The sequence below is a fragment of the Poecilia latipinna genome, unplaced genomic scaffold, assembly GCF_001443285.1.
Source record: "Poecilia latipinna isolate Pla-1442-1.1 unplaced genomic scaffold, P_latipinna-1.0 Scaffold572, whole genome shotgun sequence".
In the NCBI taxonomy this organism is placed as follows: Eukaryota; Metazoa; Chordata; class Actinopteri; order Cyprinodontiformes; family Poeciliidae; genus Poecilia; species Poecilia latipinna.
In genome coordinates, this window is record NW_015113188.1 from 443,199 (window position 1) to 458,153 (window position 14,955).

The 14,955-nt window shown below is 42.8% G+C and overlaps 1 protein-coding gene across 1 annotated transcript; it reads right to left on the reverse strand.

Moving 5' to 3' along the window:
* Positions 1-911: 911 nt before the first annotated feature.
* On the reverse strand, positions 912-14,841 carry LOC106953265 (RNA-binding protein 38-like). Its single transcript, XM_015041881.1, has 4 exons — positions 14,256-14,841; positions 10,029-10,152; positions 8,262-8,316; positions 912-2,002 (listed from the first exon to the last, which is right to left on the reverse strand). Exons 1-4 carry the CDS (start codon positions 14,466-14,468, stop codon positions 1,654-1,656), a joined length of 741 nt encoding a protein of 246 aa, XP_014897367.1. The 5' UTR covers positions 14,469-14,841; the 3' UTR covers positions 912-1,653.
* Positions 14,842-14,955: the final 114 nt, after the last annotated feature.

Below are 14,955 nucleotides of genomic sequence, written 5' to 3' on the forward strand. Positions count from 1 at the left end.
AGTTTTCTATGGTTGACAGAGTATAATATTAGCGCCCCTCCCCCACCTGTTGCTGCACACTGACAGCATGCTGCGTGATAAATTCAGCTGTTATGAAATATTTGCCACCACTAAAGACACCGGCAGTTAGTGTAGAAGCTAAAAGTTATTATAAACTTTTATTAAAATTCCAGAAGATAAGCTTGCATAATGTGTAAAGCAGTAGACAGCAGGTTAGCTTAGCCTGACTAATCAACCAGCAAAGTCCTTATGCTTCTGTTGCTCTAAAAAAGGTGTGCATTTTTCTATCAATATTGTTGAGCTGCACTATTTTTACTTATTTACATAGTCTATGTGGCTTTTGTTTCCTTTATCATGGAAAAAACGAAAAAGAACACACCAGAGGGCATCTTGAGTAGAAATTTTTATTCTTTATGGCTTGTTTGAAAGGATTGTAAAGAACAATCTTACTGGAAAATTAAAAATAAAAAGAATTTCCAATGAACCCAGTCAAAGATCCACTGGTAGTATGATGAAAAGAACGACGACACTTTGTGGATCTGCAGCAAACGACGTCAGTGTCACAACTACAATCACAACAAATTTAAGCAAAAAGGAAAAAAAAAAAAAGTTGTTTTTTAACTTAGTACCTCTTATAAATACCTACGTATAAATATTGAAAAATGCACGTGATGACATCTGAATGTGCTGTACATGGAGCAACAGTCCGACCATCTCAGTACAGAAACAGAAATAAAAAAACACTGGTGTTTGTGCTCAGTGTCAGCGACCTCATCGATACACACAGCTCCTCGATACGGTTTATGATTATCTACATCGAGTTGAAGTCAGCTCGGTTACAAAAGGGGCTCTACATCCTTAAACTTGGCTTAGAGTGGAGAGGCACAGGCAAAAATAATCTGGAGATTCTCTTTGTTTTGTATTTATTTATTAAGGCCTCTTGAAATCAAATATTGGGGTGTAAAAATAAAAATAAAAAAAGCTGTGCAGTCGCTTCTCTGAGTTGAAATCTCTCCTGGTTTTCCTGCGCTGTGGAAGTCTGTTGGTGAGGCAGAGCTCTGCTGCGTTTCTCTATCGCCACCGTCGGAAAGAAAAAAAAATTAAATAAAAAGAACTAACATGAACGTCCCTCAGCATCTTCAGAATGTCCGCCGTGTCCAGCCAAGACACTCTGGGCTCCGAGAAAAAACAAACCAAAAAAAAAAAAAAAAAAACTAAACTAAATATCAATATCTAGCAAGGACATGCGTGACCTCTGCTGATTGAGCTACGAAACGACGCCAACATGGGTAATAATGGCAAACAAATAGTGACAAAGACATTAATAATACAACAATAATAGAGAACAATAAAATAATATTAATTATAATAATAATAATGATGATAAAAAATGAAGTGTCATGTTCTGGAAGCCCTGGGAAGCGACCACATACTGTATGCTGGTTCGGCTTCCCCTCCTGAACTCCCAGCAGTCCTCTCTCCCCTTGTACCAATGAGCAAGCAGCCCGTCTTAGTCGTATAGTGCAATAATCCCAACATCGTTTTTCCTGAAACCTGCTGCTGACGACAGCGGTGGTACCCTACAGGGGTCTGCTCTTTTGTCCTCTTCCACTTCCTGCCCCCCCCGTCTTCCCCCCGTCGACTCCTCCGACTTCACTGCATCCTCTCTGGCTGGATGTGCTGCTGCGGGGCGTAGTGCAGGAAGGTCGGGGCCTGGGCGGTGGCGGAGGGCAAGGTGGGGTGCACGGTGGCTGTTGCCGTGGTGGCGGCGGCGGACGGGCCGGCGGACGCTGTGGGGCTGGTGGTGTAGCCATAGCCCAGGAAGCCGGCCGGGGAGGCGGCGTAGGGGTACTGCTGGTCGAAGGCGGCGTGGGCGTACTGGGCGTAGGCCGAGCTGTAGTCCAGGTAGGGGCTGGTGCCGACCGAGGCAGCCGACACCTGGGTGGGCAGCAGCAGGCTGGGCTGCACAAACGCTTGGGGGTAGATGTACGGCTGGGTCAACCTGCACAGACACAGGCAGAGAGGGGGGTTAGAGGGGTGGAGAAACCCCCAACCCAGACTGGTTTCTACCGTTTACGTCGCTCTCAGAGGAGGAGATGCGTCAGGAATACAAACCCTCTGAACACCCAGCCTCACACTCAGCTCTGTTACCATCACTAACTTAAGATAGTCATGTGAGGAGCAGGTAGGGCTGGGCGATATGGATTAAAAATAACATTTTTTTAAATAACAGATATGAAGTCAATTGATTATTTTTGCTCTGTTATTAAAAAAAAGAAACAACAGGAAATATTTTCCAACTGACAATTAGGGCCAGGCTACGGGAATAACAGTCATATTAGGGAAAAAAAAAAAAAAGAATTTCACAAAAAAACTACGTAAAATTGTGCGAAAAATTGTTTAAATGAGAAAAGAAAAAGCGTACTTATCCAATCAGCTCGGTTTGTGCGTCTCTTGGAAATAGTCATTTGTTGGATTATCTCAAAGAATTGTTACTCATAATAATTTGATTCTGACGCGTTAAAAGATGAAGTTATACCAAAATATAACTTCATCAGGTGTCCAACAGTTCTCATTTTCATATTTAGGACTTTATTGTGGTAATTAAAAAAATAAAATAAAATTCTTAGCCTGGCTCTAATATTTCGTTGTAGGGTGGACCTGAATTCAATGTCCAAATAAACAGAAGAATCAAAACACGATTACCAAACAAGATCGTGATCCTGCGCATGCTGACATCACTCTGAACGACGGAAACAAAGAGCAGATTGGTGGGGAAAAAATATATATATATATATATCATTTTCCAAAACTTAAACCTTCAAAAACCAAACGATTAACCGATTTAAAAAAAAAAATCAAATCAAATCAAATAGCCCTAGAAACAATTAAACAAAGAGGTTAGTATCGAAGGTGACTCAATTCTCTGTGTAAATCAGTGAGTTAAAAAAAAAAAAAAAACAACCACCACCAAACCTGTTGGGTCAGACCTCCTGCACTAGACGAGAAGGAACAAGTAGGGAGGGGGGTGAATGACAGAGGCAGCCGTTACTGGCAGCTTTTCAAGCTCAGGCATCAGCAGTGTTTTAACAGCTGCTGCTCTTCACCCTCTGAACACACACACACACACACACACACACACACACACACACACACACACACAGAGAGAGAGAGACTGGAGGAACAAAAAAGCAGAAGTGCTTTAAGGGAGGGCAGAAGTTAGAGTCTTTTAGTTCTCAATCAGTTTGTAACTCTGCCTGCCACACACCCACACCCACACAGGTGATGATGGTGGCTGGGGAACTGATCAGGGCCAATGGGGGGGGGGGAGGCGGGTTCTACCGAGCCTCATGGGTCGGCTCAGATGCAGCTGATCAGGGCTGCTGGGTGGGACTGGTTGGTGTGGATGAACAGCGTTTATCCATAGAAGACAGAAATGTTTTTCAGGTGAGATTAAAATATAAACAGTGTTCCCCATTCCTACTCCCCCAACAAAACAGGAAGGTTTGACCAACGCTGCATATCAAGGAGTTAACGGATCTGGCTCTAGAGACAGCTTCAACCCTCGACATTAAAGACTTTGAGCAAAAACAACACAGGGCTAGAAAGGCAAAATGTCACACTTCGGTTACATACAAGGAACCATCAAAGTCAACTCAGTTTCACCGTTTTGCCGTTGCAAACAGTTCCCGTTGGATAAATACTGCTTATGAAAGTCGCCTATGAAATCAAAGCATGCATGTACAGCGCCTTGTGAAGTTATTCTGCTTGGTCTTTTTCCATGTCGTCGCATTACAACCAGCAACTTCAGTGTGTTATTGGAATTTTAGGTGGTAGACCAACACAAAGTAGTGGTAATAGTGATAGTCAGAGAAACAGCCAGGAGGCACACAGTCACTCTGGAGGAGTTTCAGATGTTTTAAATCCAATTGTTGAATCCACATATCCATTTTTTTTTTTTTTATGATTATAAACCAAAATGTCCATTTGCAGTCTGCCTGGGACGCAGTAAGCAGGCACAATGTGGTGTTCTGCTCAGATGAGGACAAAGAAAAAGAAAAATGTGTCAACTAGGGCTGGGTGATAAAAATAGAAATTATAGGAAATACAGTTCAGAGTGATGTCATCACATCCAATGCCTACCATTTTCTTTGTCAAACATGTTTTACAGCTATTTATTTGGATTTAAAATTCAGGTCAACTCACAGATTGGGGATGATTGAAAATGAAAAAATAAATAATAATCTACTAACTTTTTTTTTTGTCATTCATCATTTCTTTTCAGGAAAAGAAGCCAAGAAATAAAATTGGATTTGATTTGAAAGAAATCAGATTTTATTTTTAAGCCACATTGCCCAGGCCTGGTATCATTTTCCCACCACTTCAGAATATCAGTTTGGTCCATCACATAAAACCCACTGGAGCCTGTGGCCGTAATGCAACAAGATGTGAAAAATGCCAACGAGTATGAAACTTCCAAGACGCTGGATAAGGATGTACTCACTTTACATACTTCCTACGCACACAAACACGCTCCGTTACCTCTGCTCACACACCAGTTACCACTGCAAACCCCCAAACCATGCCATAATAGGGAAAGAGACACACCGCAAATCAGCATAAGCTCTTCAGTTCATATCACACAAACAGGAGAGGGAAAAAAAAAAAAGATAAGACACTCCAGTCCATCACAGCACACTGCACTGCACTCTCAAGCCGTCACTGGCACCTTGTAGAGAGGCTGGCTGAGGGGAGGCAGGAGAGTGTGGGCAGATATTTTCCCGAACTGAGGGCATCATCTGATCCTGAACTGGTGCACTTGGTCAGCTGGCAGCAGAGGGCAACCGTGGCATAAAAATGAAATTAAAGTGATTAATTTGCAAAAAAAAAAAAACAGGATTGGGGTCAACGTGAATCCTCGTGTAACTGAAAGGAGAGTTAGACCTTGAATCCTCATGTAAAAATCTACAAAAGCAAAAAAAAATAAAACAAAAAACAAGGATGTGTTAAACAGTGCATGAACATTTTAATTGTGTACTAAACAAAAGTAAATGAGAAGTGAAGGGAACATAGAGGCTATGGACAATAGGGGCTTCAGAGGAAGTGAAAATCCCACAACTGGGGAGCTTCATCCTCACTTCAGCCCTGGGAGACGACTGCACATCATTGGGTGCGAGGCATGAAATCCCTCGCGCCAACTCTAAACGACCTCAACCTCGCGCAAGACAGGATGATGGTGGACCGCTGCTCTGGTGCAGGAATAAAAGACGAGAAGAAAAAGCAGGGATTGGGATCACAGCGAGTCCAGAGGGCAGCAGAGATGCCAAGCACGCTGCGTAAACAAGGAAAATAAATAAATAAAAACGATGGAAGAGAGGCTGTAGATGACAGCCGGAATATCGTTGGTCAGCTGGATTTCTGCTGACGGCCGGTCATAGCGGGGCGCTGAGTGGCAGGCCGGGACACCGGAGAGACGGGCTCGCCAGAAAACGCTGGCTGGCAAAGAGCGGACCAGTCTAAAGGCTGGAGCGTTCGTCAATGACATAATGAGCTGCTGGGGGTAAAAAAAAAAAAAAAAAAACGCCTGGGAGACGTCGCACCAAGCAGCTAAATATCTCACGGATGAACTCCAGTGCATGACTCGATGCGACGTGAAGTGTGAAACCAGGCAAGACTGAACTGGGTTGGTGTGGATGAGGTAAAGCCCACCTCTTAAAACGTCTCAACCCCCAAACAACTGCAACGGGTCTTTGAATGGGAGGGACAAAGGTGTTTTATCTGACACCTGTAGAGGCGAGTTACCATGGAAGTGCCTCTTTAAACATCAAGTCAGAGGATCTAACTCTGCCCCCCCCCCCCTTTTTTGATTCTACTTCTCAATCCCCCTCCAAGTCTCACAGAGGTGTCGGTTTTCAGAAATGGAGGGAGGACTCTAATGGAAGAAGAAAAACAAAGAAGAAGAAGAAAAAACAGTGGCAAGAATCCAACAGGATGGAGGGAAGGAGTCGATCCGTGACGAGAGATGAGTCGTCTGCAAAGGCCGACGCCGACTCGTCCCCTCCCTGTAAATACGCAGGCCGCAGCTCTGGTGACCCCCGTCGGCCCACCCCGCCCCTACAGTCCACACCTTATCCACAGTAGTCTGTACATGCAGCATCAGCGCACAGCTCCAAATCCTGCTCAACACCCCGTCTTCCTCCCGCCATATGTCCACAGGCATCGTGGGGTTGGGGGGAAGGGGAAGAAAAGCCCCCCCGCGTGCAATCTGCATCTTAGCAACGTCCGTATCCGACACTCGAGCCATGCAGAGGAACCTCAGGAGGACAGGTGTTGGGCGAGCCTCGGAACGTCTCAGGGGCGGTGGTCACAGGAGATTACGGAGGGTGGAGTTACCGAGGGTGGAGGGGAGCAGCACCTGTTGGGCACACGCCTCAGACAGCAGCCGAGCAAAACACAGGAAACATTCAGGGTTTGTCCAACCCTCTCTGGACCGGCGGGACGTTGACATGGACGGGACTTTCCTTTGTCCCCCCTCCTGGGGTTTTGGAACATGATGGGACATGTTCCTAGTGGGACTCCAGCTAATTTAAGCAGATACGAAAATGTGGCCAAGTTTTTTTTTTTCTTCTTCTTCTTCTAATTTTACTTATTTGTGGAATTCTATGAACATCTCATCCTTTTAAAGCTCTTCATCAGACATTTCTACAACCATCTCAATAGAAATCAAAACGTTTCGTTTCTCTGTATTCAGAAAAGGGGGAGTATAAATATTACAGGCTGGTTTCACACGGTGTGACATATTAAAGTGTTTATTTTAGCTAACTTTGCTAATTGTAGGCTGCAGCGACAACCAAAATTCAAGTTTCTCAAAAATTCTGGTTATTACACTCTACAATAAATAAAATTAATAACTTATTAAGGGGAAGAGTTACTATCCCACACCATCCACAGGAAGGGAAACCCGCAAAAATGTTTTCGGTAAAGAAGCTGGTTGTTGAAGGTGCTTATCCAGCCATGTTGGTGGGAAGCAGAGGGGAAGGAGCAAAAGGGATAATCAGAACCTTTCAGCGGTTCTGTAGAGATTAAGTCACTTCTGAACTACAGAAAAGAACCAGACTGTGACTCAGTGGTCCAAAGTCGGTTTTTCAGAGTAAATTTTACACTTCATTTGGAAACCAACTCCTCAGAGTTAGAACAAATTGTTTTTCGGTAATATTCTAAATTTCATTCGCTGCAAGCTATGATCATCAAGATGAACAGAAATAAACACCTTAAATAGAGCCCTCTGTTATAAATCTACATAAATTGTGTTTATTTATTTTAGTTCTATTTTTTATTTTTTTAAAAAGGCGGAGACACCTCTTTAAAGACTTTATAGTTGGTGTTTAGGTATTGATCTTCCAATAACGCATAACTACCAAGTGATATTTTCACATTTCCTGTCAAACCCTGCATTTTGATGAGATGAAATTTTTTTAAGATGATGTTTGGCATTATATTAATTTGAAACTAAATTGCTAAATTTTAAATTCATTTACTCTACAACCAGAAAAATAAAAACAACAACAACAAAAAAGAAAATCTGAATCTTAGAAGACGTTTATAGTCATTTAAGCTTGATACTGATAAGTAACTAAGCTCTTACTGTTTAACTTCTTTTGCTTGCGGAGTAAGAGACTTGGAATTTCACGCAACCACAGCAACAAATGCCAAACAACTCACTCAGACTAACTTCCTGAACTCCTGTTCTACTAACAGAAAAGGAGGCTGTGCATGTAAAATCCAAACAGGCCTTGGGCTGCAGCTTGAAGCGTGATATCTGAGAGCTGCAGGGGGAATCAGAAGAGTCATAACAGTGAAATGGTCGTTAGCTGCTCGGCCGACCGTGGCTTCCAGACTCTGTGGAGTTTCTCCCCTCCGTCCACCCCGACCCATTCTCCCTAACGCTGATAGAACTCCCCCGTCGGTGACGGAGCCCGCTCGGGCTGGACCGCGAGTCAGGAGGCCCCTGACGGAGGTCAACGAGTGAGTCACACATTCACCTCTGGAACGCACCTCCATTACCACGGAGACGCGAATCATCTCTGCAGCCTCCTCGCCCCAAACGGGACTCGATGCATGCTAATGGAGGGGCGGCTGGAGTTGCGTGTAGATAGTGGAACTGGCGTGTGCTTTCCAGAGGCTGCGTTTTGTCAAAGAAATAGCAGCCCGGTGGCATAATAGCAGAGAGCATAACATGCGCCCACTCCCTGCTCACTTACCCATACTGCCTCTGGATGAGTGCCGGGTGGATGGGCTGCACTCCGATGGATATGCCTGGAGAAGAGAGAGAGGAGAGGAGGATGGTTGTCAGACACACATCTGCATTTACAGAGGAGGAGCAGAGAACAATGCACAGAGGGCACAGAGACACAGAGGCACGGCCTGTTTCCAGCCTACCATGGAAGAAATATTTCAAATGTTCCAGAAAGCAAGCAAAGAAAACATATACGCTGTTTCAGAGCTGCATGGCATTTGTCGCATAAATCCGAGGCATGCAAGTTCCTCGATGGAGCTGCAGGCTGTGATCATGTGACCCGGCAGATTAAAAACAGCAACAGTTTGTCTCTTAGCCTGTAAAACAGCCAGTCTTTTAGCAATCAGGCGTCCAGCAGCCCTGTCCTCTCCACCATACCTGCTGCTAGGGACGATGAGCATTTATCGTAACGTCTATCATTTAGCGGCAGAAATTTTGTACAAGATTTTTTGATTTACAATAGTCACAATAGGTTCTGTCTGTTTTGTTTTTCTCCGATGTTTGTTCAATGTGACATTTTCTTCATATCAACAAATATGATTAAATTCAGTTACTGTGTGCGTTTTACAGATGCAAATCACACTTCTGGATGTGATCGGTGTCCTATAGAAACGGTGTGTTTTTCCAAGAGCAGCGTTTGTGTGGCTATCGATGCTGTGCTGTCACGGCCATGCAGTTACCCAAAAACGTAGCAACAAATCGTTCTTGTTACTTTGATCATCATCACAATGCTTCCACAAAATAGCGTGATAAAACTTTATGTTCCCCATTATGTCGCCCACCCCTACCTGCTGCACTGATGGGATAAAACAGGGGTTTTCAGGTTTCATCAACATATTTAAGGCTTTTTAAAAGTGAAACTTAAGACCTGCGTCATGACAGAAATGTACAAAAGAATTTGCTTTGTGCAGAATGCACGCACCCATTGCATGGATGCAATAAAGTCAGTTCTCTAGCTGGCCAGCAAGAGTATGTTAGCTAATTAGCGATAGCCGCATGGAATAAAGATGTCTGAAAATACATTTAAGACATTTTAAGGCCTTACTTCTAGATACATAAATTTAAGACTTTTTAAGGATGCATGGACACCCTGCAAAATGTCACATTGCAATAAATCACTAAAATGATTTTAAAAATTCAGTATTTCATTAAAAAGTACATAAGATGTTAAAATCATTAATTTGATCTTATTGTGACGAAATCAAATGTATTGCAGGTATTCCAGTATTTATTGACTTATTTCATTATCCTGTGCTGCAGAACATTGTCATTTATTTGATCAGTCTCAGTGTGTAGAGCTAACACTGCTGAACATGCAGATTAACACACAGATTAGCCAATCAAATGCTAGGATCTATTTAACAAACCACAGTGACTGTTTAGATTCATGCTCTGTAGCACAGGAAATATTTCATCATTAAATACCAGCATAATCATTTCAACCAAATGAATTTACATTTTTATGAATAACTACACATTTAATCATTTTATTGTGAATTAAAACATGTATTTTATATATACAGCTATCTGTTCTACTTACCATAGTCATGATACATTGACTTAACCTATATAAAGAATTTAAAAACATAGATATTTACTGGAAAATTGTTAAATTGTGGAACTGTTAAGACTCAACACTCATCACTGTCTGCAAAGATGTCCAGAGTCCCTCCCCCCTCCCCCCTTTACTTTCTAGCTAACCTGAGCTCTGCGCAGCCCCTCTGTGTCTCACCTGTCTGCAGGCTGCGGGGCTTGGCGCCCAGGTACGCCAGGTTGACGTTGGCCTTTCTACCGTCTATGATGGGGTTGGGATCCTTGCAGGCCCTCTCTGCGGCTCCTCGGTCAGTCATCGTCACCTGGCAACCACAGACGCAACAACTAATGAATCACAGTTTAGCCTCGTAGATAAAAAAAATAAAAACAAAACATGTGCAACAGGATTTCAACTGGTCCACTTTAAGAAAGACCAGTTAAAAAAAAAAAATAATAATAATAAAAAAGCTGACATTTTCTGGTTCAGAAATCAGGCTAACTGCTCTGGTACCAGCTGCTTTTAGCTCGACAACCGGTTTAGAAAATTGCGTTGGGTGGCACTTCGTTAGTTTCTACACTAAAACTGGTTATTTATGGCTGGATATTTGTCAAAAAAAGACACAGTTTGTCAAAAATACAGCATTTTTTTTTTGTTTCAGCCAGCTGACAACTAGTGTGCCTTTTCTGCCATCTCAGATTGAATTTAAGCCATAGGAAGGATGTGGTTCAGATTTTAGTAGTTTTGAAATGGCAACTTATTAAAAACCCCAGTGTACCCTGATCTTCTCACTTAGTTTGGGCGTGTTCATAGAAAGAAAAATGAAAATTATCTCTGAGGCAAAAATAAATAAATAAATGCCCACAGCAGCAGTAGCCAGCCTATGGTTGCCACTCAGACATGGGCAGAGCTGCTGAAATATGGATCTGGCCAACAAGGAGCTTATCCAATTAGGAACAAAATAAGGAGATTGGTATTAGTCCACCCCCCCGGCTCCACCTGGCATTAGACGAGCCCTTCTGCTTTGATTGCCACATCCTGCCAGTTCTCGGCCTCCTCCGCACGTGAGCCGACCCGACCCGAGAACATGGAGCTGAATAGTTTCAGAGGACACTCTGCATCTTTTACGGTGAGGCTTATTGGGAGCAAAGCCCACTGCGTGTGTTGTGAACACACAGGAAGGAAACAGGCTGTGTTTACAGTGAAGCGCCTTGCTGTGGGGTTAGGGTGGTGCTGGGAGGTGGTGGTCCGCTAATCCACCTCTGAAGTGTGTTTAAGACAAAAAAAAAAGTGCACTCAGCTTCAGGCTCCTTCTTGTTTCAAGTCAGACAAGAAAAAAAACAAAAAAAACAAAAGGCGACCCAGGAGTGAAAACCGGTAAGGTTAAAATCCCTGGAAGCAACCTGGAGGCTTTGACGAAAAGCCCGTTTAACCTGAAACGCCGGCCCCCCGACAGAAACCCGGTCGGTACCTGCTCGACTCACCGGACGGCTTCCCCCTCCGACTTTCATCAGCTTACGTGTAAACAAGGAACAATTGTCTTCCAATTCCCCCTTAGAGGTTTTCCGTTTTCCACTCCTTCTTTGGCCCGATCAGACAGCCGAGCTGAAGCGTCTCTGCTAAAGTTCTGGTAAATATTTGCATTTTTTTTTCTCCCCAACTGCTGCTTCTGTTCTTTATGGTTTTATCTCCCAGGGACCGGATAAATCACTTATTAACGCAGATAAAAACCCGGTACTGCAAAGAATCTTGGAACATTGTGGGGTTTGGTTTTTAAAAAGAAGAAGCTGTCGAAGTTATTATAAACAAGAGTCATTTTCCCACAGAACTCCAAGAACTGGGATAATAAGGAGCAGTTAAATATGCTAGGATGATTTCATTGGTCCAGAGGGATTAGATCAAATAAAACGTAATCAGTTTCTAAAACTGGAACATGAAACGTTGACATGAAAGCTGGGTAATGAAGTATGGATTTCCTCAGCAGGATTTCACTGAAAAAAAAAAATAAGAAGAAAAACCCTAAACAAAAATAGTTCCCGTTTGTCAGCATTTGGTTGGACGGCATCACAAAGATCACACTCACACATCTGCCTGATCAGGTTGCATTAGTAACCATTTTGACAGCAGCTTTTATTAGATATTGACATAGAGATCCCGTTGAGTCCAACCTTAAGGATTTTAATTCCTGCTTTGAGAATCAGGATCCAACGTCATTTTCAACTGTCTCCTCATAAGTAAACATGGTTAAACGAGTTCAGCGACATCAAGCAGTAGGAACTCACTCTGCTCCTATTGCCGTTTTGGTTTGATTGTGATCCATACCTGTCACAATTGACTCAACTAGCCCAAAAAGGGGAGCGTAACCAAAACTACATGGACCACAGAGCCACGTCTATTCGGTATTCGTGGATTCACCCAGTCGCAGACTTTCCTGTGGAAATGATCTCCAAATTAGTTGCAGATAATTTGCCAAGTTGCTTATTTTTCTATTAAAAAAGTCAAAAGGTGCAGGTTGGGTAGCTGAAATACATAGCCGAAGTAACACTTTGCAAATCAGCCAATCCAAGCGCCCAATTTATTTTTCTTGCTGCTGATTGGCTGAAGCCCCAATAGCAAAGCTAAGTGCTAAGAGGGTTTCCAATAGGGCTGTAGTGATACATTAATCTCATGATACGCGATATTCTGCTCACGATACAATATATATTGCGATATTCAGCAAACGATGCAATTCAATACACTTTTGCAATTTTCTGAAAGATTTTAGAGGGACAGAGTGATTTTGGTGACATTTTGTGACTGTTATAGAGTTGGTTGGATTGAATTAATTTAACTGAAAACTGATTAAAAGCACCAACTACACAATACCTGCACCAACTACACAATACCTGGCTCTGGTTGGACATGGACACAGACTTAAAGTTGATAGCTGGACAAAATGAATCAAAGAAGTGGTGAGAAAACATGTTTCTTTCAATTGAAACAGTACAAACTGGAGCTTACATGCATTTGTAAAGTAAATAAAGTGCACCAGGTACCATGCTCTGAATAGTTTGATACCTTTTTAACCTTGACACTTAACATCTGAAGGAATCGCTCTAAGCCTGATGACCTAATCACTCTCCCAGCAAAGCAAGCAGTGAGTGAGCAAGGTGACAGTTGGATGTTACGATACTTGTGGATGGATATCGATTTTTTTCTAGGAAAGAAAATATCGATATCGCAAAATCGATATTATTACACAGCCCTAGTTTCCACTGTGTGCATTAATGCATATTGAGGTACATTTGGTGTTCAAACTATTTTAAAAAATTCAGCTACAAGCTTTGGTAGGGTGGGTTTTGCGTATTTGCAGATACTGAATATTTTGACCCCCCACGATTACTGGAGGTCTGCTGCGTTTCCAGAAAATTTACAATGGAAGCATACAATAGATTTGATTTTTCAAAGGACTGCTCGTAATTCATCAACATACCCAACTATAGAGTCAAACAAACTGGTACCACATGGACAGGGTACAGATCAGAGGTAAACATGGACAAAACAGCAATGTAGTGGTACAAAATGAGGGTGGAAATTGGGAAAAAAAATAAAGATCATGAAATTGTGTTGTATATGACAAATGATTATAATTAACCTGCATATTTTCCATCTCCAGTTCTAAAAACTTGGTCACCAAGATTAAGATTATTTGGGCAGCAGTAGTTTATTGAAACTGATGGGGTCATTATTGGCATGCAGAGTCAGAATGAAGAGCACTTGCAAATATTTCTGTGTTGATCAGCTGTTGATCCGATTAAATAATTTAAGCCGACCATGACAGGTTGTTCTATAGTAGGAAAAACTACATCTGAAGAGATTTTTCTGAAAACTCCAGCATGCATCTTAATGTCCCTTTTTCAGCAGCCTGAACTGTGATGTAAATCATGTCTTCTGGTTCCTGACAATGGAAAGCAAGAGTGTGCAAGGTCAACCTCCCCACTGCTCCGAAATAACCATATAAAGCAAGCAAAGAGTCCAGCCTCTCTCTCTTTCTCTCTCTGACATACACACACACTAAATACACACTTCCAGAGCAATAAGCTGGGGCTGCTCAGGGTTGAGGGGAGGTGGGGGTTATAAATGAGGAGTGGACATTAGACATATGCTGAAATATAATCTTCTTAGTTACCCATCAACTTTTGTGATCCCTCATCCTAATTAATCGAAAAGAACAGCCAACCAGGCAACAAGGCAAGACAAAAACAAAGATGCTGCGCAATTATGCGTTTAAGCCTGCATGAGTGACTTCAGACTTTAAACGTGTTCTTTAGCTAATGACCCAGAAAACAACTTTTTTACAAACTGACAGAAACTAGTGTGATAAGTTAAAAAGACAGGTTTGACAGAGCTAAGCAAAAATGAGCGTGTGTTTGTGTTGTTCATACTTACAAAGCCGTAGCCCCTGGATTTACCGGTCTGTCTGTCAGTTATCACAACTGCCTCGTCGATGTCCCCGAAAGCCTCGAAGTATTTTCGGAGCGAGGCGTCAGTCGTGTGGTACGGCAGCCCGCCGACGAAGATTTTGGTGAACGTCGTGTCTTTCTGGACCGGTGTGGGAGGCATGACTTCCAGGGATCCGTTCATGTACTGATGCAGGAGCATTGGTCAAGCCGGAGAGACAGACCGAGGCACACAGAGTACTACACTAAGCGCTCAACAGTTCCCCCCGACATCCAAAAACCACGCTCTAATCTCTAGTGGAGTGGCGCCGTTTTATTTTCGCTCTCTGTAGACTCTGGTAAAATAAAAAAGAAAAAAGAAAAAGAAAAAAAAAGAAAGAAAGAAAGAAAAAAAAAGAAAGAAAGAAAGAAAAAAAAAAGTTGCGGCAACCTGTAGGAATCCGCGCTTCACGCCGCTTGTAAGCCTTCTACACCCAGCACACCTAGCCGGTTTGTAGTCGAGGCAAGAAACAGTGGTAGGAGTATTTATACCAAACGATACGACTCCACCCCCACCACAACTGTTGGCCAATGAGCGTGGACTCCTCGTGCACAACTGTTGAAGCGGGTCCTCCCATTGGCTCATCGTTTCAGTGCCAGTTGCACCTGCTTTTGTCTTTTTAAGCACAAAGAAAAACCTGTACTGTACG